Genomic DNA, 24605 nt, shown 5'->3' on the forward strand with positions numbered 1-24605 from the left:
AGGTTCAGCTTTTGGATGGAGAATTGACCTGGGGTTCAGCTTTTGGTTGGAGAATTGACCTGGGGTTCAGCTTTCGGATGGACAATTGACCTGAGGTTCAGATTTTGGATGGAGAATTGACCTGGGGTTCAGCTTTTGGTTGGAGAATTGACCTGGGGTTCAGCTTTTGGATGGACAATTGACCTAAGGTTCAGCTTTTGGTTGGAGAATTGACCTGGGGTTCAGCTTTTGGATGGACAATTGACCTAAGGTTCAGCTTTTGGTTGGAGAATTGACCTTGAGTTCAGCTTTTGGTTGGAGAATTGACCTGGGGTTCAGCTTTTGGTTGGAGAATTGACCTAGAGTTCAGCTTTTGGTTGGAGAATTGACCTGGGGTTCAGCTTTTGGTTGGAGAATTGACCTGGGGTTCAGCTTTTGGTTGGAGAATTGACCTGGGGTTCAGCTTTTGGTTGGAAAATTGACCTGGGGTCCAGCTTTTGACACATATCTGAATCTTATTTAATGGACAACACTCAGGATGGGACATTATGTAAAATGTTATATATCATGTCTGTATGGATCAAACTCTCTAAGGAATGTTTCCAGCACGTTGTTGAATCTATGTCATGAAGAATTAAGGCAGTTCTGAAGGCAAAAGGGGTCCAACCCGGTACTAGCAAGGTGTACCTAATAAAGTGGCCAGTGAGTTTAGATGCTATGAGAGTTCCTTGATCATAATCTGCATCTACTGGTATATACTGTATATTATACACCTTACACGTCACAGGACACAATAGGCTCAATTCACGAAGCTCTATATAAAAATATGTATTCGAAGGTTCTTATGTATCCTAGTCATCGTATAGCTGGTAGTAGTTGGTCGGATTCAGTTGGACTTGTTCCGTAATGTTGATGATGTTTTGTAGCTTCTCCAAGCCACTACTTGAGCTGTAATGAATGATAAGAAGATTAGATACCCAACATTTATATCCATGGAGGTAGCGCTATACAATATAAGGAAGGCATTATAATCACAATACAATTCAAGACAAGATGGTAAGGAGGGCCCTGCCCCTGAGGGTTTACAATCTAAAAGGGAGGGGGAAGTGATACATGAGGAGGGAGCTGCGTGGGGATGAATTGTTTGAGAACGTGATGGTTGAGTGGTTAGGTTGAGGTGGGATAGGTTTCCCTGAAGAGATGAGTCTTTAGGGATCGCCTAAAGGCAGTCAAGGTGGGCGATAGACGGACAGGTTGGGGCAAAGAGTTCCAGAGGATGGGAGAGACTCTAGAGAAGTCCTGGAGGCGAGCATGGGAGGAGTTGACATGTTAGGCTGTTGCTATAGCATACCCATCCTTTGTTGTCTTACCGCAGCCAAGTGTATCGCTCCCCCCCGAAGGAGCCACTGAATGATCGGGTCTTCCAATAGCCTGTCTAGGGATTATTAAAACACATGGCTGCCCCAAAAGCACTTACCACTTCCAGTGGTTACCGACAGATTGAAGTCCAGACAATAGCTCCAAGATGATTCTCTTTTATTGTTGAACTCCAGGGAGAGAGGGAGAGGGTCAGGCACATCCAGGATGAAGGTAGACTCTTAGTACTTGAAATAGAGCAAAGTAACTGCTGCAAACACAGACTTGGACCTTTAAGCCGTACCGGCAATCTGTGTGGAGAACTTCTGGCAAGCAGTACTGTTAATGGTCTTGTTCAGGTTTAACTCCAACATAAATGGCTGACCACTGGGCCTCCAGGCTCAGGCCCCTGTGTCCAGGCTTAGGCCCCAGGCTTGGACCTAACCTATTCTGTCTCTCAGCAGCAGGCATCCTCTCCCCAGGTGGCCCTGGGGGAGGGAAGAGACCGTTACATCAGCCACCCTGAGCATTTATCTCCTCTCCCAGCATGCATCACTGCTACTGTCCTACAGTGATTGGCTGGGAGACATAAATGCCCATAGCAATCCTCATTGGCTGTTCTGCTCTGTGTGGTAACACACCCAGCAACAGGCAGACACAGCTTCACAGATTGCTTTGTCATAATCGAACTGAACATAGAATATAGATATAATCTAGCACTCCTTTTAGCAGGGTGCTACAAGTAGAAGCAGTAAAACACAACCACTGTGTAGTAGAAACTGGAGCCTGTGCGTATAAAAGGGCAAATATGAATGTACTTGTGCATATTTGCTCCTTGCGTACATCAGCTCTAGTTCCTGTTCTGTAATGCTACACACTAGGGTTGCACAGATACCAAGTACAGTACTCGGTGCAAGTACGAGTACATGTACCGATACTTTTGAGCTCCAAGACTAGACTAGAAAAAATTTGGAGGCAGCTGTCATTTGTAAGGAGCACACAGAGCTCCTGGGATTTGTACTTCTCCGTTTTAATGTACGATTTTGTTTTTATAAATAAAGGGATGCACAGAGTACTGGTACTTAACGTGCTTGGCGGGAGGCGGGATGGAGCTGCGGCTAGCACTATCTTCAGGGATGTCTGTAATATGAGATCTACCACTGAACTAGGTCTTATTTTCGGGGTAGGTCTTATATTACAGAAATCCCTGAAGATAGTGCTAGGTCTTATTTTCAGGGTAGGTCTTACTTTCGGGGAAACACGGTAGAATATAGATATAATCTAGCACTCCTTTTAGCAGGGTGCTACACAAGCATTTGGTTTTACAAAGTTTTACCCGGGATGCGCAGTGATTGTGTTCATTTATATCCATTATAGCTTGTTTTGTCTGTGTGCCCTATAACAAGGCCGCTTGACATGTAAAATTTATTACCAGGAGCCTCTAACTGCATATAAATGTTTTCCAAAAAACTCCCCTGGGCCGTTAAATAACTGGAAATACTCCACGAAGTGTGATTTATGTTTTATTTGTTATTTGATAAAATGTTATACTGTTAACATGAATTTACTTGAGCAAGCAGAAGTACCATCTGAACCTAAAAATCCTCCCCGCCCCCCCTGCCCAGGGTATATGTACCACAGTTTGAGGAACTGTGTGCTGTAATGGTAGAGGAAAGGGCAATGTGTGAAATGGTGCATTCACTAGATACCAATCAACTTTCATCGTTCACTGATATGACTTCAGTAAACTAAGTTCTGAATGGCTACTGTAGCACCCCGCTGACTTTCGGGGGCAGGAGGAGCTGACATTCCACCTCAGGGATGAGTCCTTATGTGGGATATGCAAGCAAAAATAAAAGAATTTGGTCGTCAGTCACTTTAAGGATTGTCTAATGTTTTATTCCATGAATAACAAATAATAGGCAAAGACGGTTAGGGATGGAGACATCTCGGAGAACACAGAACTCCAGACTCGCTACTTTCCAGCTTCACAGTGTAAAGGGCCTTGAACCAAAAATGTGGTGACACTGTGTCAGAGAACCATAGCTGGTCAGCAGACAAGTTTGAGATCTTCCCTTGGCGAGACACCAGACTTCTCTCTGAGGTCCAAGCCCATCCTGGCGTCTCCAGCACATCCAGCAGATGAAGTTTCTCCCTAGCTCTCCATCCCATGGATAATTTCATACCCCAACTGGGTCCACACCGGACCACCTGCAGACTTCAGGCCTGCTCAGACAACACACTCATAGCGAACCTTCCCCAGGCAGGAGGCATGGGGGAGAAAAAGAGACTCTCACATGGTCAAACCAGGATATTTATGTCCTCCCCCAGCACCACTGGCCATGAAACACCTAGTAATTGTCGGGAGAGACATAGATATCCGTAACATTCCATTATTAGTTGCTCTGCTCTGTGGCAAGGCTACACCCAGCAGAAGGCAGATGTTATCAGTGACGGAATCCTTAGGGAAAGCCAAATGAGTACAGACTATGTAATCAGCTGGATGGATACAGTCCTAGCAAACTAAATTTAAGTAGTCACCCTACTTAGGGCAAGGTGGCTACACATTTTGGGTTATTATTATTATTATAGGGATGCATTGATACCGATACTAGTATCAGTGCCGATACCGAGTATTTGGGCGCCCAAATGCTCTGATACTTACCCCCGATACGGGAACTTTCAGCCAGAGAGAGATTTCCTTTGACCGGTAGTGCCACGAGGGAACATGGAGCTGGCTTCCCGGGCCAATCAGGAAGCCAGCTCCCTGCTGTTTGGCTGGCTTGATGCTGATTGGCCGGGCTTCCTGATTGGCTGGGAAGCCGGATCGATGCTGATTGTCCTGGAAGCCCGGCCAATCAGCATGGAGCCGGCTTTCCGGGCAATCAAGAAGCTGGATGGCGGGTAAGGACACGCCGCCCTGCTTCCTGATTGGTCGGGAAGCCAGCTCCATGCTAGCGGAAGTCACCGATACCGAGTGCCGAAATAAAAATATCGGTACTCATACTTGATACCGAAAAACCGGTATCGAAGCATCCCTAATTATTATTATTGTATGGGATATACACTGTGGCCAGTGTTTAGAGACTGGACTGTCAGCCGAAAAACTGAATCTGAACGTGGGAATTGTGGCCGTCAGCGACTAGTCAATGTTAGGGTAGAACGGAGAGTGGTAAGACTGGTACAAGACAACAGAAGGGCAACAGTGCCGTGTCAGATTCCTCGCATCACCTTTCATCATCTCGTGGAGTCACCAGGCGGCCCAACAAAGTCATCTCGTGGCCCAACGAAGTACTGATGGGGTGGTCATAATAATCTGGCCACTCAGTGTATGGAGCACCAACAGTTTGCACAGAACTTTAAAATATAAAGAAGACAGTAAATTTACAATACAGTTCAATACATGAGGGTTAGGAGGGTCCTGCTCACGAGAGCTTACAATCTAAAAAGAAAGGATAAGTGATGCCAAATGTTATTCCTGTGAGGCAATGGGTTGAAGAAGAATAAAGGTGAGTTGCTGGGTAGAGGCGGGGTGGCCTTCACTGAAGAGATAAGTTTTCGCGAATCAACTAAACGTGGACATAGTAGGTGATAGATTGACAGATTGGGGTAGGGGGTTCCAGAGGATGGCAGAGGCTTTGGAGAAGTTCTGGAGGTGAGCATGGGAGGAGGTGAGGAGTAGACAGGTGCACTGGCAAAAAATTTGTTTAGTTTCGTTTCGTTTTGATTTCCGATTTTGCGTTATTTAGTTTTTCGGGATTCGGGTCCGAAAATCAGTTTGTTTCGGGATTCGGACGAAATTGGTTAGCGGTAGTCTGTACCAACGTTCGTTTTTGTTTTGTTCGTTCGTTGCAGCAAAATGACATTTGAGAAAAAACATTTTTTTTCTCTCAAATGTCATTTTGCTGCAACGAACTTTCGTCCAACAAACAAAATTTCGTACAGACTACCACTAACAAATTTCGGAATCGGAAATTCGGATTAGTTTGCGTTCGTTATATCTGTAATTGGGATACACCCGAATCTCCGAATTCGGAACGAAACAAATCGCACATGTCTAGTGAGGCGGGTGTTAGAGAGCAGGGGGTCTTAGGAGGAGAAAAGATGACGGTTTGGGTGATATTTGGAGACGAGGTTGGTGATGTAGCTCAGGGTAGAGTTGTGGTGCTGAGGGCAGCTCTCTATTGCTCTTTGACTTGCTTCCCTTAAGAAACTCATAAATGGTGACTTGCGGTGAAGTTGTCTAAACATTAATAACTGAGTAACTGTTTTGTTTTCACAGACTCCCGGCAGCCTTGACAGGAGGAGGACACTTACTCCACTAGCCCTAAGAGAGAGGTATAGCCTTCTGAATGACAGCATAAGAGGTGAGATAGGTGAGAGAACTGATGGGGCATATGGAGGGTAAAACAAGACATGGGGCAGGGAACTGATGCCCGGCATTTAGAGAAAGACTAGATAACCAATGAAGGGTAATATGTGCAGAATCAAGGCAACATAACCAATGGGCAAAGACAAACTGCAGCCAAAACCTTTTTGAACTGAGTGAGGGGCGTTTTGAAAACAATGGCAATATTCACTGTCATTGGTGTCTCTGTTGGAGACATTTACCTTCACTTTCTGTCTGCTTGATTACTGTCAAACAAAACTGTGAGGCACATCTACCTGGTGGGGATACAGAGAGCATGTCTAACCTGAGGTTCTAACCCCTCCCCTCTATGCAAAACTAGAAAGTTTGGGGTTGACTTAAAGGAGAACTATGAGGTGAGTGATTTTCACTCAGCCTCATAATCTGAGCCGACCTGTGACAATGAAACTGTCACACAGGTCGGCTCAGTAGATCGGGAAGTGAGCGAACACACACCGGCGCTCGCTCACTTCTCGATCTATCCGTGCAGAGAGCAGTGACAGAGGAGGAACTGGATTCCCCCCTCCCCTGTCCGATCCTCCAGCGCTGACTGGCGGAACGGACGGGGGAGGGGGCGGGTACAGCTGGCTCTGCCTCTAGATAGGCAGAGCCAGCTGTCACTCACGCAGCTGGGCGGATCCAGACATAATTGTCGGGATCCTTTCCCGGCTGCGGCGTCTAAGTATACCGCGTGCTGTAGCTTGCGGTATACTGAGCTTTGGGTGACGGGAGGACGCTAGTTTGTGTCCTCCCGTGACCCTTAGGAGAACTATGGGGAAAAGCCCTAACCCCATAGTTCTCCTTTAGGCCTAAAGCTGAAGTGTGAGCTAAAACTTTCTTGGGGCATTAGCTAGATACTACTATGGTACCTCTAAGCATGTGTTCACAACTTTGCCAGGGATGCTACTGCTGAATTTCCGGTAGGGAATCTGACAGTCAGGGCTAGAGCATGGAGATCAACTTATTGGTGCCTACCTAAAACCAAGCTAACTCTAATAACGGGTAAGCCCACACTTCAGCTTTAATAGCAAACATAAGGTGATTGGGGATAGAAGTGATTTGATAAAATTAAATGTTATTATGTCTGTTCTTTGCATCACAATTGTATACATAGGATATCTTCTTTCACTGCTCTACATTCAGTGGCATGACTTGATTGGCCCCCATGGGTCCCTGTACTTTACCCACCATCGTTGCTCTGTGCACTTCCCTCTTTCTTTCTTGGACTTCTCCCATACCATTACTTGTTTTACAATGTCTCTTCAACGTCTCCTCTATCTTCCTATCATCCTAGGTTCTCTTAGTGGAACTGACCGCATTGACATGAAGATGGCTGTAATATCAGAGCATTTGGGTCTCAGCTGGGCCGGTAAGTACAAAAACTGAATTATGTAATCTGACGTTACTAGGTCCATCCAGAATTAGATACATTTCTGCATCCAGGGCCAGATTTACTTTCTCTGCTGCTCCAAGGCCAGGTTCCTCAACGCGCCCCCTACCCGCCAACCCCTTCCCCATGGAGAATTGAAGACCTGCAGGCTGCACACAATGTCGCCGAGATCACTTGTACAAAACAAGCGGTGACTTTGCAGCTGTACATATAGCTTTGCTTGCCCAAAGCAGGGCTAAATGTAGAAAACAACTACCATTGGGAAATAGGAATTCCACACCCCTGCTGCCCCGAGGCCGGGCCTTGGTCGGCCTTGTGGGAAATCTGACCCTGTCTGCATCTCTGGGCTAAATAAGGTGGCTTAGGCTTATGCAATGTGCTTGCTGCTATCCATTGTTTTGGCAAACCGCTATTTCCTTGCTTGCACCTGCTGTGCTTAGTTTCAGATTGGAATGATCACATTGAGAAGGCAATGTGTGTCTAGGACTGAAAATAGGGGCATTTTGGTTCTTCATTCCAGGCACGGCTTATGGGTGCCATTTCCTGTCTTTCTAACCAAGACCAGTCCATCTGCTTCTGTACATCTAGGAAAATATTGCTATGATGGTGGTGCTACATCACAGAATTCAAGTGCCACCCGTGTACATGTGCAGACAGATCATGTGAGAGTTAGTGGCCAGGGTCAAGATGAGAATCATACTTCAGACAGCCTTCATCAGTGATCCAAGAGGCCGTTTTTTCTACAAAAGCTCCACCGTGCTACACACTGGTTCAGTGGTGAGGTTCTTTTTGTCCCACCTTACAATACGCTACTGGGTTACACTTTCTTGTTGGTAACCTTCTCCATTGGAGCCATGGTTTCCATACCCTTCACTGATGGCCAACAATATGCGGTTTGGAATACATGTCTCTATAATATTTGGCTGCATCTGTGCTAAACCTCAACTGGATGTACAGTTAGCCAAGGGGCACAAAGGAATAATTTGTATAGCTCTGCCCACTAGCCTCGAAATTATGAAAAATCTTCTTATTTTTGGGATATGTTATGGAATGTGAACATACATGTGAAAAGCTTAAAGGAGAACTATGAGGTGAGTGCTTTTCACTCACCTCATAGTTCTAGCCGACCTGTTACAATGAGACTGTCACAGGTCGGCTCAGTAGATCGGGGGGTGAGCGAACACATACCGGCGTCCGCCCACCTCTCGATCCTGTCACGGCTCTCTGCCGTGACAGGGGAGGGGCTGGATTCCCCCCTCCCCGCTCCGATCCGCCAGCGCTGACTGGCGGAACGGAAGGGGGAGGGGGCGGGTACAGCTGGCTCTGCTTACAGCTGGGCGGATCCCGGCATAATTGTACACTGCGGCGTCTCAGTATACCACGAGTTATAGCTCGCGGTATACTGAGCCTAGGGTGACGGGAGGACGCTAGTTTGTGTCCTCCCGTTACCCTAAGGAGAACTATGGGGAAAAGCCTTAACCCCATAGTTCTCCTTTAAGAAGTCTCTCCTGTGCTTCACACTGGTTCACTGAAGGGCTTTTTGGTTTGCCTTGTCCCTCTTCACCAAAACCTTCTGTGTTATACTTCTTCACTGTTTCTATAGAGGAAATAGCCCTGATGGACAAGGCGGTGTGACTATTATTACTGCAATGTTAACTCCAGTGTAGGATGGCATGTCCAGCATATTAGGAGAGATTAGATTACCTTGTGCGAACTTCACATAGACATATTTGGTCCATTGGTCCTCTGAAAATAGGGAAACAAATTATTCTACTTGTACATGTAGAAGAACAGATCCCTATACAGGAACAGATCCTCTGTCCACACTGTTTCTTGACTGGATGAAAACGGGAGACCTGTGTTTGCCACAATGAGGCAATTTGGAGAGTTAACAGAACAAAAAGATCATTACAATGCCAAGAATAAACAGATCCTTTAACTTTGTCACATCTTGGGTCACATGAACATCATTTAATCCATTTCAACTCTTAAGACCAAAGACAAAGTGTCCAAGATACAGCTAACAGTAACACTACATACAGATGTCTGTGAAGGTTCTTATTCATCCAGGTCATGGTATATCTGTAAAAAATGAGTCAAAGCAACTGTATTTTTCTTGAAGATGTTTCACTGGTCATCCAAACAACTTTCTCAATTTGGAATGACTCTGGAAAAAAATACGGTGAATGTTGCTCCAATCCACATAACCTGTTAGTCACAGCCAGGTGTTGATTGCATTTGCACAATTGGAGCTAGGAAGTGTTAATAACCTGCGAGAGAGGTGTGAAAACAGCATTGTATGTGACAGACAATAGATGTCTCACCCCCTCCCCCCCCCCCACCCCCTTCTCCTTCCTAGTTCTTGAAGTGTATCTGCCAAAAGTTTTTTTCTTCCAAAAATTTGGATCAAGTGGGCAGTGGTTCCTGATTGCTGTCAGAGTTCTGTGAAGGAGATTACCATTCACTTCCTGTCTCAGTGTTACCTCCTGTTCTGGAGACAGCGGATTATGGAATTTATGGATTTACTGCAACTTGGTCACCAGGACTAAAAAAAAAGTTGAATCTCTCCAGTGGAGACAGCAAAAAAAAACAAAAAACATGGCTTCTAACTAGAGAGGCAGCGATACTAGTATAAGTATAGTTACATAGTTACATAGTATTTGGGGTTGAATAAAGACATACGTCCATCAAGTCCAACCCATATAGGTCCACGCATCATCTCATTCTTAGGGATACTGGTATCCCTGGATATTACGGTCCCTCAAGAAATTGTCCAAAAGTTTCTTGAACATATCTACACTCTTGGCTGAAATCACTGCCGATGGCAGTGAGTTCCAGACCTTAACCGCTCTTACTGTGAAGAACCCTCTTCACCCCTTGTGCTTGAATTTTTTCTCCACCAACTTTAGGTGGTGGCCTCTAGTCTTTGTAATGGAGTTAATCTCAAACAGTTTGTTGCCAATGTTGCTGTATCGGTGCCGATACTGAGTATTTGGGGCGAGTACTCGTACTTTCCCAAATGCACCGAGGCCTGGCCCGTTACCTGAGCTTCCGGTATCAGGAAGCCAGGCAGCGAGTCATTACACGCCACTGAGAAGCTGGCTCCATGCTTCCTCGTTACTTGGTGACAAGGGAGCATGGAGCCGGCTTCCTGGCCAATCAATCAATCTGAACAGTGCTTGCATCCAATCAGATTGTTCAGGTGTTTTGAGAGCCAGAGGGGGGCCGACTAGAAAGCTACTGAAGCTTGGCCCACTGGGAGATTCCTCCATCCGCACAGTTTAGCGTAGGTGGATGAATCTGTTGCACTTTTTCCATCTAACCATAGAAAATCTGCAGATAACCTATAGGTGTATGACCAGCCTTAGGGTGGCTCCACTCTATGGAGGAGCAACGGAGCCATCCTTGGAAAGCAGCATTGTCACCCTGGGGGGAGAATGGTGTTAGATGCACCAACAGATTTAGAAGGACTTGACTAATAAATGAAATATGAACTCCAGATGACACTTTTGAAGCAGTTACAGTGACTTAGCCTTTCCTTTTGGGATAAAGGTTTTCCATAAAGAAATAAAAGCTGAACATTGTAAGCCCCCCTCCCCCCCCCCCAGGTTCGCCCCAACCCTCTGTCACTAATGGACAGCTTGGCCTGTTAAAAGAAGTTGAATTGTAGTGACAGATGGATAATCAAAGATTTCCTTGATCATGTACCATATGTCTAACAGTATTCACAAGATGAAAGTATATGTTACATGTGCTTGTGGGGAATATGGAGCTATCCCACATCGTTCTCACATAGCTGGGAATATAGCCACTTAATCCAGCTGTTGTATCTCCTTCCGATGTAATTAAGGACTGTATTACTTTCACATTTCCCACGCCGTTATCACCTATGACTTGTAGGCTTTCATTGCTGTCATCGGTCCCCTTATCTTGTCTGCCATGTGTCATTATCCGCCACTTGGATGTGTGGGGTCTGAGCTCTCCCAGCACAATAGTGTTTCTTGTATTTGGTTGTTCCTTTTTGGAAATATATGAAGATTCATTAACCAATTATAAAGCAGGTTGAGTTTATTTGTAGGCCTCTGTACTGAGGATCTGTGCCAGGGTATGTAGGTGTTTTTGGAAGAGGCTAGTAGTGTGGGGACTATTTATAAACAATTTGCAGGGCCGTTCCCCCTTTGAATATCTGTGAATGCTCTTTATACACTGAGTGGCCAGATTATTATGACCACCCCATCAGTACTTCGTTGGGCCGCCTCGTGACTCCACGAGATGGTGAAAGGTGATGCGAGGAATCTGACACGGCACTGTTACCCTTCTGTTGTCTTGTACCAGTCTTGCCACTCTCCGTTCTGCCCTAACATTGGCTGTGTGGGGATGAATTGTTTGAGAAATTGAGCTTTGAGTGGTTAGGTTGAGGTGGGATAGGCTTCCCTGAAGAGATGAGTCTTAAGGGATCGCCTAAAGGCATTCAGTGTGGGAGCTAGTCGGACAGGTTGGGGAAAAGAGTTCCAGAGAATGGGAGAGACTCTAGAGAAGTCCCGGAGGTGTTAGCAACTATCTGCACATAACGATTGTTTACACTTATTTGCAGGGAGAATGGCCTTGCAAATTGTTAATAAATAGACCATCCTTACATGTAATGGAGATGAAGAGAGGAAGATGTGTTTGTAGTCCGCATTGGGGAAGCAGCCTAGTGACAACCATGGCTCCCCAGGACAGGGAGTGTGTTATTCCAAGGACTTTCAGGGGAAAATAAAGGGGGGGGAAAAGCGGTGACTACTTTACAACACACACAGGGACCATGGGAAACAAAAGTAGCCCCCTCCAGAAGGAAGGACAGTGTCAGCACCAATTCAGAGATGATTGGAGGATCTACAGCCGAGTGATACACAAATAGGATACATTGTTGTTAATAGTTAAGGGAATTAAATGTATTGTTAAGATGTAACTCCTGAGTTTAGTGTCACTTTTAAAATATTTATATGATGAAGGCTTTCATGTATTTTGATGATATGTATTCTGACTCAGATAGCTGAACTCACCAAATATACCTTTGGTGAGCTTTATTGCATGCAGCAGACAACAGAATACAGCAGATTAATGCATAGACTGTATTTGAAGGTCAGAGATGGTAATGTTTCCAAGCATGCAAGCAGATTAATATGTGGCCATGTTACAGTCAGCCATTTTGATGCCAGAAGACCACAACTAAAGAAGAAGGGGGGAAATACATCATAAATGGGAGGGGGACACAGAAAACGTGGTGCAATAACCAAAATGACCACAAGACGGCAGTATAATAATCAGCTATACTAATACCACAGATAATGGCTTAAGTAAAATTAACTATGTAATTCTCAGTTCATTAATAATGTACATATTAATCGTGGCTATGCATTGTGTCATATTTTTACAACTGTGTAAAAGCATAATATGTGAATCTTTTAGCCTGACATGGCCATAAGTCACCAATGTGACCTTGTCCTGTTCACAGAACTGGCTCGTGAGTTGCAGTTCGAGATGGATGACATCAACAGGATTCGAGTGGAGAACCCCAACTCCTTGTTGGAGCAGAGTGCGGCCTTACTGCATCTTTGGGCATCGCGGCAAGCTTCTAACGCAAAATGTAGGTACCATCAATGCCACCCATCGAGGCTGAACATTTTCCGGGGACACCTCCTAGATTAAATGTGTCACAGAAAGAACAACCCTTATCCTTATCACACATGAAGACCCCAACCTGACTCACTGAGGTCATTCCTACCTATTAGCCTACAGCAGTGGAGGCCTGGGTCATTTTGGCCCTAGGGGACATTAAAGGAGAACATTAAAGGAGGGGAGGGGGCGGGTACAGCTGACTCTTCCTCCAGATAGGCAGAGCCAGCTGTCACTCACGCAGCTGGGTGGATCTCGACAGCAATGTCGGGATCCGTCCCGGCTGCAGCATTCTCAGTATATAGTGAGCTATGTACCTCGCGATATACTGAGCTTTGGGTCATGGGAGGAGGTTAGTATTAGTCCTCCCGTGACCCTTAGGAGAACTATGCGGAAAAGCACTGACCCCATAGTTCTCTTTTAAGTTGAGGTAGAGTAGAGCCAACTCGGGAGATCACGGGAAGAATTACACATTATATATCTTTTCCATATTGTAAGTGAAACCTGTAAATGAGGAATTATATGTAAAAGTTGTATCAGGGGTTGTAGTTGGTCCTCCTTAGTGCTCCTCAGGCTTCGAGGTCTCACTAGGAACGGCTGATACTATGTACAGATGTCCAGTCTACATCTTGCCTTGTTTGAATGTTGTAAATACTCCGTTCCTTGCAGAGTAGAATTCCAGAAACTCCGCCAGGTTTACCAAAGAAGCCAGGCCGATGATTTTTGTAGAACAATGTTTAACACTTTGTTATTTCACATTTCTATTTTATTGCTCGCCCTCGCAGTGGAAGATTTATACACGGCTCTGCGCAACATTGACCGCAGTGAGATTGTCACCATGCTGGAGGGATCCGGGCGGCAGAGCAGAGGTTCAAAGGGAGATTACCGATACACAAACAGCGACGGATCTATTTCCCCCTCTCAGAGGAATGGTTCGCTCCCATGGGGGTCCTCACCAGGTACGTCAAGATACACGGTGCTAATTAGGATTCAGTTACACTTCGGTTGGATTCATCAATATTTAACAAGGCACAGTTGGTGTGGGGAGCCTTAAAAGAATGGGGACTTATCTAAAGTGAAGATGGAAAGATAGAATTGGATTGCCAGCCATTGGCAGAAAAGATCAGATGCTGTATTTACACGAGCTCACCAGCAGAGGTCACTGTGCAGTGTAGACATTGGCATCCCAGCTATAGTAATGTCCCCAGGAAGTATTAGTAGAAGGGGGTGAGTCATTTAAAATAAATTAAAATGCAAAACTGCAATAAAGTTATACTGCACCTAAAAAAAAAACAATGGCATCCTCCATGGTTTTCTAATCAAAGGTTTCCTTGAAGGAAAGTCAGGTAAGTACTTGGTACCCAGTTACTTAAATAGGGTTTGTAGGGCCCGTTCACACCACGGCGCACTGAAAAATGTGCAGAAAATGCTGCATTTACCTGCATTTGGCATTTTCATATACAGTATGAGCTGCCACTTTTTTTTTTTTACCCAAAAACCCTTTTTTACCCTTTATTTTTAATGAGTCACAGTCACAGACATTGCATTCTATTGGCACGCATCAACGCAACACATTGGTGTTCTATTGTCTAGAATGTGTTGATGAACGTATTCAAATGAACCTGGTGTGAATGGGCCCTACAAGTGACACATAGGGGGCCTATTTATAAACAATTTGCAGGGCACCCTGTCAATAGCAGTGACAGTTCATTTTGGGGGAAAAATTACAAAAAATAACGTTCTTAGTATACGTTTCCCAGTTCGAATGTAGTGTGTTGTTGTAATAATATATTGTGGCCACTAGATGGAGCATAAGAAATAAGTATTTCCTATTAATAAGTGATTCTTTCATTTGCTCCTCAGCGCCGTCTAGTGGCCATACACAATACATACTGCAGATTGTTAAAAATAGACCCCGTAGACATACAACAGCAATCTGCAGATCCACAATCCTTCGTGATTAGCTGACCGTACATGTTTATACGCCGTGCAGACACCCTTGCCTTGGTGTGGGGGAAGACTTGGGCAGTTGATTGTTCTTATTGGCCAGTGAATGACTAAACACACAGTGAGCAACAATCATCTGATTAGGAGCAGTGTTAGTCTACGGATCAGTGTTAGTGTAAGGGTCAGTGTTAGTGTAAGTGCCAGTGTTCTTGGCTGGAGGACATCCAACATGATCTAGCCCTTTCCTCCCCTAGCCCCTCCCCGTACACTCATTGGATTTAAGTTATTTCAATCCTGGAGACTCTTCATCACATGTGGGCATTCTGCATTCAAATACAGTCTACCTAGGAATGCCCATTCCTCCAGGCCGACCTTAACCCATCAAGGTATGGTGATATTTGCATAACTCCTCCCAAGAGCCCGCCCACCAGTTGCATCAGGGCTGAGGGTTCTTGAGAGGACTAATGAGACAGGGTGCTGTGATGCTTTCAGAAAGCTATGTACGGCACTCTGCGAGCCCCCCACCCCACCAGCCATGATCTGCCTGCAATGCACAGAGAAACACAGAGCCCAGTGATGACATCATAACATGGCACCTCCCAACAGCCATGATCAGCATGCATTGCACAGAGAAGCTCAAAACCCAGTGATGACATCATAACATGGCACCTCCCAACAGCCATGATCAGCATGCATTGCACAGAGAAGCTCAGAGCCCAATGATGACATCATAACATGGCACCTCCCTCCAGCCATGATTTTCATTGCATACCTTATTTTAGTCCCGGTGATGTCATCAATGGGGCTCTGTGCAATGCAGGCTGCATTGCACAGAGCCCCAGTGATGACATCACCGGGGCTAAAATAAGGTATGCAATGAAAATGCAAAGATTTGTTTTAATGTCATTAGCTTGTTGATGAAGAGGGAGAAGGAGGAACCAGGGAGGGCAAAATGTAAGCGGATTAAACCTTAGCTTTAAATAATATGCATTCAGTTCCCCCCGTAGCTGTCTAGTCTTTGTAGAGTAATGTCTGTATACCAGAAGAAGGTTTTTGCACATTACAGTATCCTTGTAGAATTGCATCCTTTACTCTCTCTCCATGACATTGAGAACGGATTTGGATTTCCCGCTCCAATCCACTCTGATCAATGTTCCCTTTCCTAACCTCTAACTGGTTCCCATCCGTCCCATCACAATAACTGGGGGTGGGGGGGGAACCGGACTCAATGTGTGTTTGTCTCACCCACTCTCTCTCCTTTCTCTTTCTTTCTCTCTCCCTCTCTCTCACTCTTTGGCTGAGCTTATCCGTTCACCTCTGACCTCTGACCTCCTCATGCTACTGTTCCCCCCCTCTTTCAGTCAGGACCAGGTGTCTCTCTCTCATCCTCAATCCCACCACCCTTGTCCTGAGGGATGCCTGTATCTCTGCAGCCTGCCTAGTCATACAGAACACACATTGTAGTTTTTATATCACACGACATTGATGTTACGGCACTAGAGATGGAAACCTTTTGCTTAAAGTGGAACTCCAGCCCAAACGTTTAATTTTCCTTGGTTTGGGTAGAATAAAAAAAAAAAAATGGCCTGCAACCTCTGTTTTAATGCACTTTTAGTTCCTGGGAGATTTCCCTTCACGTCCTATTGTGTCAATTGCAATAAAAAGCAAGGAGAATCTGTCCAATGGGGACACAGACAGAAGTAAGTCTTGTTTTATTAATAAAGTGGGGACGGGCAGGACAGCGAGTGGTGGGAAAACCTCCTCATTGGGACTTAAGTAGAAGTTGAGGCAAAAATAATGCCATGCCTCCCCCACAAGCTGCATACAGTTAAAAAAATCTCTTTGCAAATCTTTTACACCTCTTCTTATTGGTCATGTGACAGCGAAGCTCCAGTTTCTCCATGTTGAATGAGCAATGAGCGGTTGCCGCTGCTGGTGGAGGGAACTCTTTTCCCACACACATCCCCACCCCAGCGGTGGGTGACGTCACAGATTTCTATAATTCTGCCCCGTTGTTGGGCTCGCAGGAGCTTCGCGGTCACATGACTGTCTGGAAGAAGAGTGAAATATATATATATATAAATATATACATGTATAAGAACAGCAGGGGGCATTGATGTCACAAGGGGGGGGTGTGGCCCGACAGTCATTTTGGTGTCACCCCCCTCTGAAAAGTCGGGCACTCGCTCATGGACAGAGAGCCCTGACAGTTTCAGAAGAGAGGAGATGACCCCGCGGTATACCTTATGCCGGCCGGGTGATCATCCCCATCTCTCTCTGCCCGCGTCCATCACCAAGATGGCTGCTGGCAGTTATTAATAAGATGACACCCGGCCTCGGGATGTTAGCCTATGCTTCTACTTGAAAACATGGCTCAAAAACTTCCAAAGAACAATGTTTTGGTTAGAGTTCCACTTTAAATAATTTTGCAATGAGAATAACATTTTGCATATCCTTTTACATGTAAATGTGAATTCATATGCAATGCACGGTCCATTTAATACCATACACAAAAAGTTTAAAGTTCATTAGAAGCATGCAGTGCAACAAAGTAACAAAATGATGTTCTATTATATATCATATGTATATTTATAGTAACATTGTTAACAACAATATCATTGGTCTCTACATACCCCAATAGGAAGAGTATTCCAATTACCTAAGCTGGAAGGGAATAGTATGGGATAGTATAAATATTTGGAGCATTCTCAGCTTCGCCAAAAAGTAGATCAGGCGTAGGCAACCTCGCCACTCCAGCCGTGGTGAAACTTCAGATCCCATCATGACTCTCCCTCTGAGATTCATGCTTATGGCTGTCAGTCTTGCAGTGGCTCATGGGATTTGTAGTTTCACCACAACTGGAGTGCCGAGGTTGCCTACCCTTGGGCTATAAAGAAGAGGGCAACAAGGAACGTGGACTGCTTTATTATGAAGATGGACGCACACTGAGGGGAATTTATCAAAACTGGAGCGGACAAAATTTGGAGAAGTTGCCCAGGGCAACCAATCAGCTTCTCTCTTTCATTCTCAAATCCTAACTGAACAAACTGAAGAGAGAAGCTGATTGGTTGCCCTGGGCAACTTCTCCACATTTTGTCTGCTCCAGTTTTGATAAATTCCCCCCACTGTATTTATTATAATAGGAAAAGTCTTTCCCCCTGGCCAGCCATTTGGCATTTTGTGTCATTGTTTTAGTCATACTATTTTTAGAATGGCCAAGTCCTCACAGTAGCCATTCCCAATGTACCAACCAAAGTATGAAGACACAGAGAGGGGAATTTATCAAAACTGGAGCAGACAAAATCTGGAGCAGCTGTGCATGGCAACCAATCAGCTTCTCTCTTTAGTTTGTTCAGTTGAGATTTGAAAATGAGAGAGAGAAGCTGATTGGTTGCCGTGCACAGCTGCTCCAGATTTTGACTGCTCCCGTTTTGATAATTTCCCTTCACTGTATCTATATAATGCTTAGATTTCCTTTACTACCTTGCCAACCCTCCTATTCTTAGTTACATGTAATGCCATGATCAGACACAGCTCTACATACATTATAGGTGATTGGTTGTGACACTTTCCCTTCTTGTCTAAGGATAGTTTTCATTATAGCACATCTGTGCCAAATGTTACTCTTAATTGTAAGATGACAAATGCATTCCCATCACATCAGAATGTGCACACCTAGAGCTCAGCGGTCATTTACCAGTTCAAGTAATGCGAGTGTTTACAAGGTATCACCAATTTCTGCAGGTCCAATGAAAAACTGATCTTCATTCAGTTGTACAAAGTTACATATACATTTTTGGAACCTTCAATTCTAATGGTTAGTAGGGTCTAATGGACATTCCTTGGTCCATTCACCTATTGGGCCTCTTAAAGGAGAATTATGAGGCGAGTGATTTTCACTCAGCCTCATAATCTGAGCCGACCTGTGACAATGAAACTGTCACACGTGGGCTCAGTAGATCGGGAACACATACCATCGCTCGCTCACTTCTCCATCTATCCGTGCAGAGAGCCGTGACTGTCACTCACAGCGCCCTGCAGGGTTCCCTCCCCGCTCCTCCAGTGCTGACTGGCATAACGGACGAGGGAGGGAGCGGGTACAGCTGGCTCTGCTTCTACATAGGCAGAGCCAGCTGTCACTCACGCAGCTGGGTGGATCCAGACATAATTGTCGGGATCCATTCCGACTGCGTTGTCTCAATATACAGCGAGCTGCAGCTTGCGGTATACTGAGCTTTGGGTGACGGGAGGACGCTAGTTTGTGTCCTCCCATTACCCTTAGGACAGTGGTTCTCAACCGGTGTAACCTCAGGACCCACATTTGTCCTCGGTCATTAAGTCGCAACCCAAGTTGCACTGCAATGGAAGGCACGGCAGTGAGGGCAGCTGTGCTGTGATGGAGCTCCATCCATATGTGCATTGCTTGCACAGCTCCCTTGCATGTCCTGTAGAGGTGACAGGAGCCAGAATGTGACGTCAGTCCAGGCACCTCTACAGGACATGTGAGGAAGACATAAGCTTCCTCACGGCCAGTGGCGTCACAAGGGGGGTGCGGCCCCCACCCGGGTGCCACCATTGGAGGGGGTGACACCAAAATGACTCACAGTCATTTTGGTGTCACCCCCCTCTGAAAAGTCGGGTGCTCGGTCATGGACCGAACGCCCGACAGTATCAGGAGAGAGGAGGGTACCCGGCGGCATACCTTATCCCGCTGGGTGACTGTCCCCATCTCTCTCTGCCGGCGTCCATCACCAAGATGGCCGCCGGCAGGTATAAGCATACTGACGCGCGTGTGCGATGACGGCATCGCGCACGTGCATGGTGACGTCACGCGCATGCGCAGTGACTTCTCGGCGGGGTGACACTTGGTTACCGCTCCGGGTGTCACCCAGCCTCGGGACGCCCCTGCTCACGGCCATACCCCCCAGCCCACCTCAAGTCGACGTTCGGCACCGGGCAGCATATTTTGAATGGCTGCTCAGCACTAGTACTGACAGCGCTGCGCTAGGGGGAGGCTAAGAAGCCTCTCGCCTAGAAAAGTGGAAGACATGCGGCGACCCACTGAAAAATCAGGCTTTAAGGCCAAGTTTTATAAAGCATGGTGGGGGGTAGTCATGTTCATAGAATTACTGCATTCCCTGGCAGGTTCATTGAAGGTATGACTGAGGTTTCATCCCAGGTCAGGTGTAAGCACAAGTATGGCAAGGTTAGCCGAGCTGCCATGACCTGTATTTGATACCAGAATCCTCTTTAACTCAATATGTCCGTGGAGACTTTTGGTTATCCCAGGCACTGCATAAACTCTATTGAAAGCAGCACCTTTCATGAAGAGCAATTGCAGATTGCAGCTACTTGTTGCAGCCAATTACAAATGATCTTTCTTTTACCTGGCTATATAGAAGAGTTGAAATCTAAATTGTGGCTAATATGGGATTCCGTACACCAGGGGTAGCAAACTCCAGCGCTCCAGCTGTGATGAAACCATGCCTCTGCCTCTGGGGGTCATGTCTGTGGCTGTCAGAGCCTTGCAGTTCCTTATGAGATTTGAAGTTGCACCAGAGCTGGAGGGCCGGAGTTTTCCTACCCCTGCTATACATCATTGCTGAAATTGAAATAAAAGCCCATTGGTTTGCTCAATGAGCATCAACTGTCATGGAGCTTTTCTGTGACCTAGGATGCTAATCTTATGCTGATGATCCAATCTGCTCAGGGTCTCGGCACTGCAATTTTTCAATTACAGGCATTTATATACCGCCAACGATTTACATACTGTCCGTTCACATCAGAACCTGACCTCAAGGAGCTTACAATGTTCGGTCCCTATCTCACATGTTTAGACAGGAGACAATTAACCTACCAGCATGTCTTTGGAGTGTGGGAGGAACCCGAAATACCCGTTGGAAACCCACACAAGCTCAGGCAGAACAAACAAACTCCTTGCAGACGGGGTCAGCACAGTGGCTTAGTGGTTAGCACTTCTGCCTTGCAATGCTGGGGGTTCCTGGTTTGAATTTTGGTCAAGACACTATCTTCATGGTGTTTGCATGCTCTCCCTGCGCTTGTATAGGTTTCCTCCAGGTACTCTGTTTTCCTCCCACACTCCAAAGACATATTGGAAGGTTAATTGGCTCCTGTCTAAATTGGTCCCTATATGTGTACATATGCTTGTGAGATAGGGGCCTTAGATTGTAAGCTCCTCGAGGGTAGGAACTGATGTAAATAGGCACTGTATAAATTATTGGTGCTATATAGATTGCTGTAATAAATAAATAGGGTTCTGGTTGGGTTTCATACTTTTTGCTAAGCCGCAAACATCTTTTTCCAGATTGTCAGGGTAACAAAATATAAACCTGCATTAGTTTTTTACACTAACATAACAAAACCTTGACAGAGGAAGACAAGGGTATTTAAAGCCCATGGAAGGGCTCCAGTGCCATGCCATATGGTAAATGACCTCTGAGGTTCATCTGTGCACATTAATATCTTTAGATTACCTCTGCAGAGGGATAGTCAGCAGAACAGAGGTCTCCCTGTACTAAACCTGCCTTTGTCAGTCTCTGTGTCTTTGTGTGCATGTGCACGAGTGTTGTGACCTGTGTCTTTGTGGGTCGTGGTTTTGTGCCAGTAATCTCTGCTTTCTTTTACCCACTGTTGGCTGAGTATCTATGGTGATCTCTAACACTCGAATGTCTAAGTAACATTGATGTCTGGGGACATGGTAGATTTTGTCTTGCAGCGGCCCCTCTTGCCTTGTCTCTTCTGGGGGTCTCATGTTTCCAAAAGCAGCAGACAGGGTGCGACACGTGGCAGGGTGTCTGTCACTCCTGAGATGGCTCAGACAGCTGGGTAAGCAAGTGGTGACAGGGGGCCTCGGCCGCCTGCACATTCAGCAGCTCACACTCTATATAGGGCTGTGTCCCTAATATATCTCTACTGTAAGTAGGAACCTAGAGCTGAGCTCTCTCACTCCATTATATCCACAACATAAACAAAACTGGCGTGATTTCGGTTAAATGTGTCTTGTGTACCTGAGAAAATGAAATATACGACTGTCTTTATAGAGGTTTTCTGGAATGAGATCAATTCGGAACCCAGCTACTGACAGTTTTGCACAACATCAACATTGCACAATTAACATTACCAGGATTGAAACCACCCCATTCATCTGCAGCCTTTGAGAGAGTACCAGGGGGTGCAATGGGGTCCCTGTGGTCTTAAGGCTAGAATGGACCTGGGCAGCAACACCCTGTACCCACTCGAGGGCATTAGGTTACTCAGTATGTTATTCCTGTACGTCAAGAGACTTCCAGTGACCTTTCCAGTGAGCCGAAGTCAACAGAAACCTCTACATGATCAGTAATAACATACAGAGGCTCCAGATACACATAAGAGGTGATATGGCAAGTAAGAACATTGTGGCATCATCACTCCTCATCCGTGATGACATAATTTGTTCTAGAGCCAAGTTCGGCAACTCAATGCTTCTGCCTGTGGCTCTGCTTACTGTCCATAAGTACCATTACATCATTGTGTTGATCGTTAAGCAAATGTCATATTATGACTTATTAGGAGTCATATTATTCAGCATTTTATGGCTTATTAAGAGTCAAATTATGGCCTATTAAGAGTCATATCATTAAGCATACTATGGCTTATTAAGCATCATAGTATGGCACATTAAGACAGTAGAGAGGAGTCAAAGGCAGGTGTCTAATTTTGATTTGTCCCAGAACGCCCCTTTATGGTGCATTGTAAGGATCTGTGTCAATGGGCTTTGGGTTTGTGTTGATGGCATCAGTTAGAGATGCTTCATTCAGATTTCATTAGCAGGTGCATTTGATCTGCTGTTGACTTTCTTCTGACCTGCATTTGACCTGCATCAAGCAGGTTTTGCATTCTCATAGGCTTCATGGGAATGTAAAACCAGCTTGAAGTGAAGTCCGTTGACTCGGGCCCTTTGGAGCGAGCAAATTCATTATAACTTCATTTACAAATGGCTGCTGATACAATGGCCTCATAAAAGTCAGAATCCATACTTGATCCAATCTTTGAGCTTTTATTACATCATGTTAGATAGAGAGGACACCAGTGCCAGACGCTCTCCAATACTGGCCTTAAACTAGAGCTAAAGTTTAAAGATCTATCATGCTGTAATAAAAGCTTGAAAATACGTTCAAGCTTGGATGACGACTTTTTATGGGACGTGTATTACTTGCACTTGAAGAGAAGTTGCTGCTGTGCACCACCTGTTGTGGTCCAGTCTTAACATTGCACCAGCCAGGTGAGCTGATTATTAACTTCCTATGTCAGGGTCTATGTTTCCCTGAGGAAGGGAACCCAGCGCAGCCCCGACGTGTTGGATATTTTATGCTTTGTAGTGTTTTTGAATAAATCCAAGCTGGTTATTTCACCTTCATTGAAGTGTTGGTGACTTCTCTGCAATCTACTGTCCTGACATTGTATTAGCCAGGTGAGCTGATTTCTATTTTCCTAGAGATTGAGATAGAGCATTTGATTGGTTATACAGCAATGCATCTACATGCATTTTCTTTTTCAGTGTTTGTGCATGAGGCCCAGTGTAGATAACAGTAGGTTTGGATTTCAATTGGAAGTCTCATACCTTGTCTATTGTTTTATTCAGAATTCTGCTGTCTCAACGGACATGACACCTCCACTTGCCATAATGGCACCAAAGCACGCTAATGCTGAAGAACATCGCATTGTACATGAACAATGTAGAGAAGGGGCGCACTAGAATCTCATTTACTTAGTTTCAGGATATTTACATTAGTACATGGGATATTAGGCATTGGGTTGACTGAGAAGCAGAATCTTCACATTAAATTGTGTTATTGGCAGTTGTGGGAAATAATTGCATCTACTGCTTTTTGGAATGAGTGGCTGTGACACCCCCTTCCCCACCCTCCCCTCCCACAGGTCACCCCTTGATGCAAGATGAGCTGCTTTCCCCGGCCTCTCTCAACTACTCCCTACCCTCCCCATTACGCATGGATCAGTACTGGAGTGAAGTGTCCATTTTGGATGGAGTCCCCATGGCGACCGCGGAGCCCGATGGGGTGTTGGACCTACCCGACCTGCCACTATGGGCCTCTGGCCTGTCCCCTTCCCTTGTGGCTCCTGAGGACTCATCCCTGGAATGCAGCAAGGCTGAGGATGAGTGGGATACCCAGCCGCGTCCATCTTCGGGCTCCCCTGATCTGGAGGAGGAGGAGACTGAAGCTGGAGGTCAGAGGTTAAAGATGACGGTGTGAAAACGTGAGAGAGGTTCGGAGAGTAGACAGTCGTTTCTAAACACCTTGTTCATATGTATTGCAGGACCAGAACGGGTTCAGGCCCGGATAACAGAGACACCGTCCACATGCAGAGTAACAGGAAGTAGTGTAGAGAGGTAAGTCATGGCTCAGTACCATATAACCATAAACAAGGATACACTGGTCCACCGGAACAGAGCCAAAGGTTCTGTCAGCTCTGTAAAAGGACAAGAGGAAAGGAAAAATTAAAGAGCTGCACTTAGTCAACAATCAAAATCTTGGTTTATTTTCCTAGCCTGCACTAGAACAATGAAAAGTGGAATCTGATTGGCTACTCTTGGCACCGCCTCCATTTTCACTTGTATATATTAGTTCCTTCGTATTTAAAGTACAACTAAGGGCTCCTCTATGACAGTCTGAGAGTGGTAACTCTGCTCTGGATTCAGGAGCAGTGCAGCATCGTTGCCTCACCATCACAAGAAGCTGCATTAGGTGGACTTGACTGGCAGGATCAACCAATATTTGTAGAACTTTGCAGGGGGACTAAAAGAAAAACTTTGCAGCACATATTTTTTTTTAATGGGGACATTATAGT

General features: G+C 45.5%; 1 protein-coding gene across 1 annotated transcript in view; it reads left to right on the plus strand.

Annotated features, from left to right (window-relative positions):
• ANK1 (ankyrin 1) overlaps positions 1-24605 on the plus strand; it is a 214595-nt gene that overhangs the window by 161517 nt on the left and 28473 nt on the right. The window contains exons 35-40 of the mRNA XM_018571430.1: positions 5618-5702; positions 7038-7112; positions 12631-12762; positions 13577-13723; positions 23676-23984; positions 24075-24147. Coding sequence (XP_018426932.1) covers positions 5618-5702; positions 7038-7112; positions 12631-12762; positions 13577-13723; positions 23676-23984; positions 24075-24147 — 821 coding nt within the window. The remainder of the gene's footprint in view (positions 1-5617; positions 5703-7037; positions 7113-12630; positions 12763-13576; positions 13724-23675; positions 23985-24074; positions 24148-24605) is intronic.

This window comes from Nanorana parkeri, unplaced genomic scaffold (genome assembly GCF_000935625.1).
Source record: "Nanorana parkeri isolate BGI_ZX_2015 unplaced genomic scaffold, ASM93562v1 scaffold1756, whole genome shotgun sequence".
Lineage (NCBI taxonomy): Eukaryota > Metazoa > Chordata > Amphibia > Anura > Dicroglossidae > Nanorana > Nanorana parkeri.